This window comes from Crocodylus siamensis, chromosome 3 (genome assembly GCF_052110815.1).
Source record: "Crocodylus siamensis isolate JL-2025a chromosome 3, ASM5211081v1, whole genome shotgun sequence".
In the NCBI taxonomy this organism is placed as follows: domain Eukaryota; kingdom Metazoa; phylum Chordata; order Crocodylia; family Crocodylidae; genus Crocodylus; species Crocodylus siamensis.
Window position 1 is genome coordinate 190,551,019 of NC_143397.1, and position 2,577 is coordinate 190,553,595.

Consider the following 2,577-nt stretch of genomic DNA (forward strand, 5'->3'; position numbering starts at 1 on the left):
AGAACTTCATTCATCAAGGAAATTGATTTATTTCTGGACCTGCGGCACATTACTCCCTTGTGTTTTTTCTCAGAATAGAAATGAAGCGAACCACTGTTTATATCTCCCCCTCCACTTTCCAGAGAAGCCCTAAGGAGAACAGCGGTAGTACACATATCAGTCTTTAGCCAGATCAAAATGGTTCTAGTTAGAAGAAGGATCTAGGTGATTACAGCTATAAAGCCAATTACTGTAACATCAAGCAGAACTAATCAAGGGTCAGGGCAAAAACACAGAATCTAGAACAGTGTTTATCCTAGAAAGCTTTCAAGGTAGGTTATAGCAAGACACAGTAGGTGGCTGAGACTGAGGTGAATGAAAGGGAGATACCAATAAAGGAGGCAAGTTAGTGTAAAGTATAACTATTAACATTACATCACTAACTGCTAGAAATTCTACATATACATTATGTTACTATTTACATGATGTATTTGTTAAGGCCCCTTTCCCTCTCAGATGTTCTAAAACATCTTCAGTAGTAGCAAACCCAAGTGCTTAAATTGTGGTCCAGCTTCTCCCCTTCCAAATAAATGCATTTGTAAACCAAATTAAATAATTATTTTTGAGCCACTGGAGTTGTTCTCCAGGTTTTCCCCTCTGCCGCCACAAAGACTAGAAACTTGCTTTTTAATATCTGAAAGCTCAGATGCTCACAAGATACTAGGATCTGGGTTTCAAGTACTGAATGACTGACTGCAAGCCTCACAATAAAAGACCAGTAGCAATACTTCATCCTTAAACAAATGCAATGTGCATTAATACAACAACTGTATAGCCCATTTCTTACCTTAAAAGCCACAGAAAGATGAAAGAGCCACCTTTGTTTCATCAGCAAGATTGCTAAAACAAGAGCATAAGTTATGCAACATCCTTAATCCTAACCTAGCACATGTAAAATAAGGTAGACAGCAGGGGTCATGAAGGAAGGAAATGGTTTTCAGTTATCCCCAGTGATTGTTGTTCTCTATGCACCTTCTGATAAAGATTGATCACACATCCTATTTGGAGGAACTGGAAATGAAGGAGAGCAGTTAATGTGCAAACACAGGAAATACGAGACAGCACAAAAGTGCTGCTTAAATCTGCTCTGGAGATAACCTTGTTGCTATATTTATAAAAGTGCCTATAAAATTAGATACTGCACAGAACTTAACACGTGTCCCTTCATTTCTGCCACTCAAAAGCAAGCATTTTGCACCACTGGCCCATCATTTTGATTTTCTCCTGAACAGAACAGGGCAGAGAGCCTAACAGCAGAGCAGAAGGCTCTTTCTGACAGCCCCATGGTCCATTTGTTCAAGACTGAAACCAATTTAGTTAAATCACTTTATTTATAGAACTTCTGCTCACAACAAAAAGCAACCTTTTTTTTCCACCCCCATTTTTAAAGCCCTTTAAACCAGACGTGGGCCAGATCCACACCACACTAATGCAGCCAGTAAAAGAGAAGAGAACAATAAAAAGAGGACAGTAGGACCCAATTCAGTACCAGAGTCTATCCTGCAGGGAAGAGAGGTTATGAAGCAGCTGTGCTGCAGTAGGGCGCTCCTCAGCCTCAGCTCTCCAGCAGCTACCAATTATGCTCTCAAGTCTGCGGCCTGAGGGTGACCCAGAGAAGACTGCAGCGCTCAGAGAGGGACGCAAGTTATAGGCCACCACAGCATAGAGCACGTACTGGCGCTCCCCCAAATAGGGCTGCTCTTGTGTTACCACTTGCCAGAGGGTGATAGCAAAGGAGTAAATGTCTGCTTTGGGGGTGACCCTCTCCCCCTTGAGGAGCTCTGGGGCACGGTGTGTATACGTGCCCCCTTGCTGGCAAATATTGGGGCTCAGAGATAAGCCATCCTCCAGTTTCTGGGAGCACCCGAAGTCTCCGATCTTGCACAACCCCTGCTCAGTGATGAACACATTGGCAGGCTTCAGGTCCAGGTGCACAATGCATTGTGAGTGAAGAAAGGCTAAGCCAGTCACAATGTCACAGGAATAGCGTAGGGACTCAGGCATGCTCAGGACCTCTTGGCTGCATCCTCCCCCATCATCATCTTCCTTTCTCTGTGCCCAGCCAGTACCATAGATGACATGGTGCAGGGTAACACTGCCTGCATATTCCATGATGATAGTACCCAAGCTGTCCTGGCCAGCCGGGGCACACGTGCTGGCAGCCACAACACGTACCACGTTTTTGTGACGTAACTGGGCTACATTCAGCTCAGCCCAGAAGCTCTGCCGTGATGCCAGACGGTTCTTGCTGCACTTCTTTACCTGCTTCACAGCAACTATCTCCCCGTGATAAGTAGCCTTATAGACCGAACCAAAGCCCCCAGAGCCCAAGGGCTGCAGTAGGCACACTTGATCCCAATCTATGGAGCACCAAGCCAGGCGGGGGGGCAGCCGGCGAGCCCTGGGGGAAGGGATTTCTCCCAGGAAGTGTTTACCACCTTTGCCAGGAAGTGCCAAGGGGCTGCTGCAGGGCCGTGAGTCCACAGAAGGGGAAAACTCTGGGGGCAAAAAACGTTTAAAGGGGATAGGGGATGGCAT

General features: G+C 45.8%; 1 protein-coding gene across 1 annotated transcript; it reads right to left on the reverse strand.

Moving 5' to 3' along the window:
* Window positions 1-1,521: 1,521 nt before the first annotated feature.
* Window positions 1,522-2,577, reverse strand: MOS (MOS proto-oncogene, serine/threonine kinase). The gene has a single exon (XM_090037328.1). It carries the CDS (start codon window positions 2,575-2,577, stop codon window positions 1,522-1,524), a length of 1,056 nt encoding a protein of 351 aa, XP_089893454.1.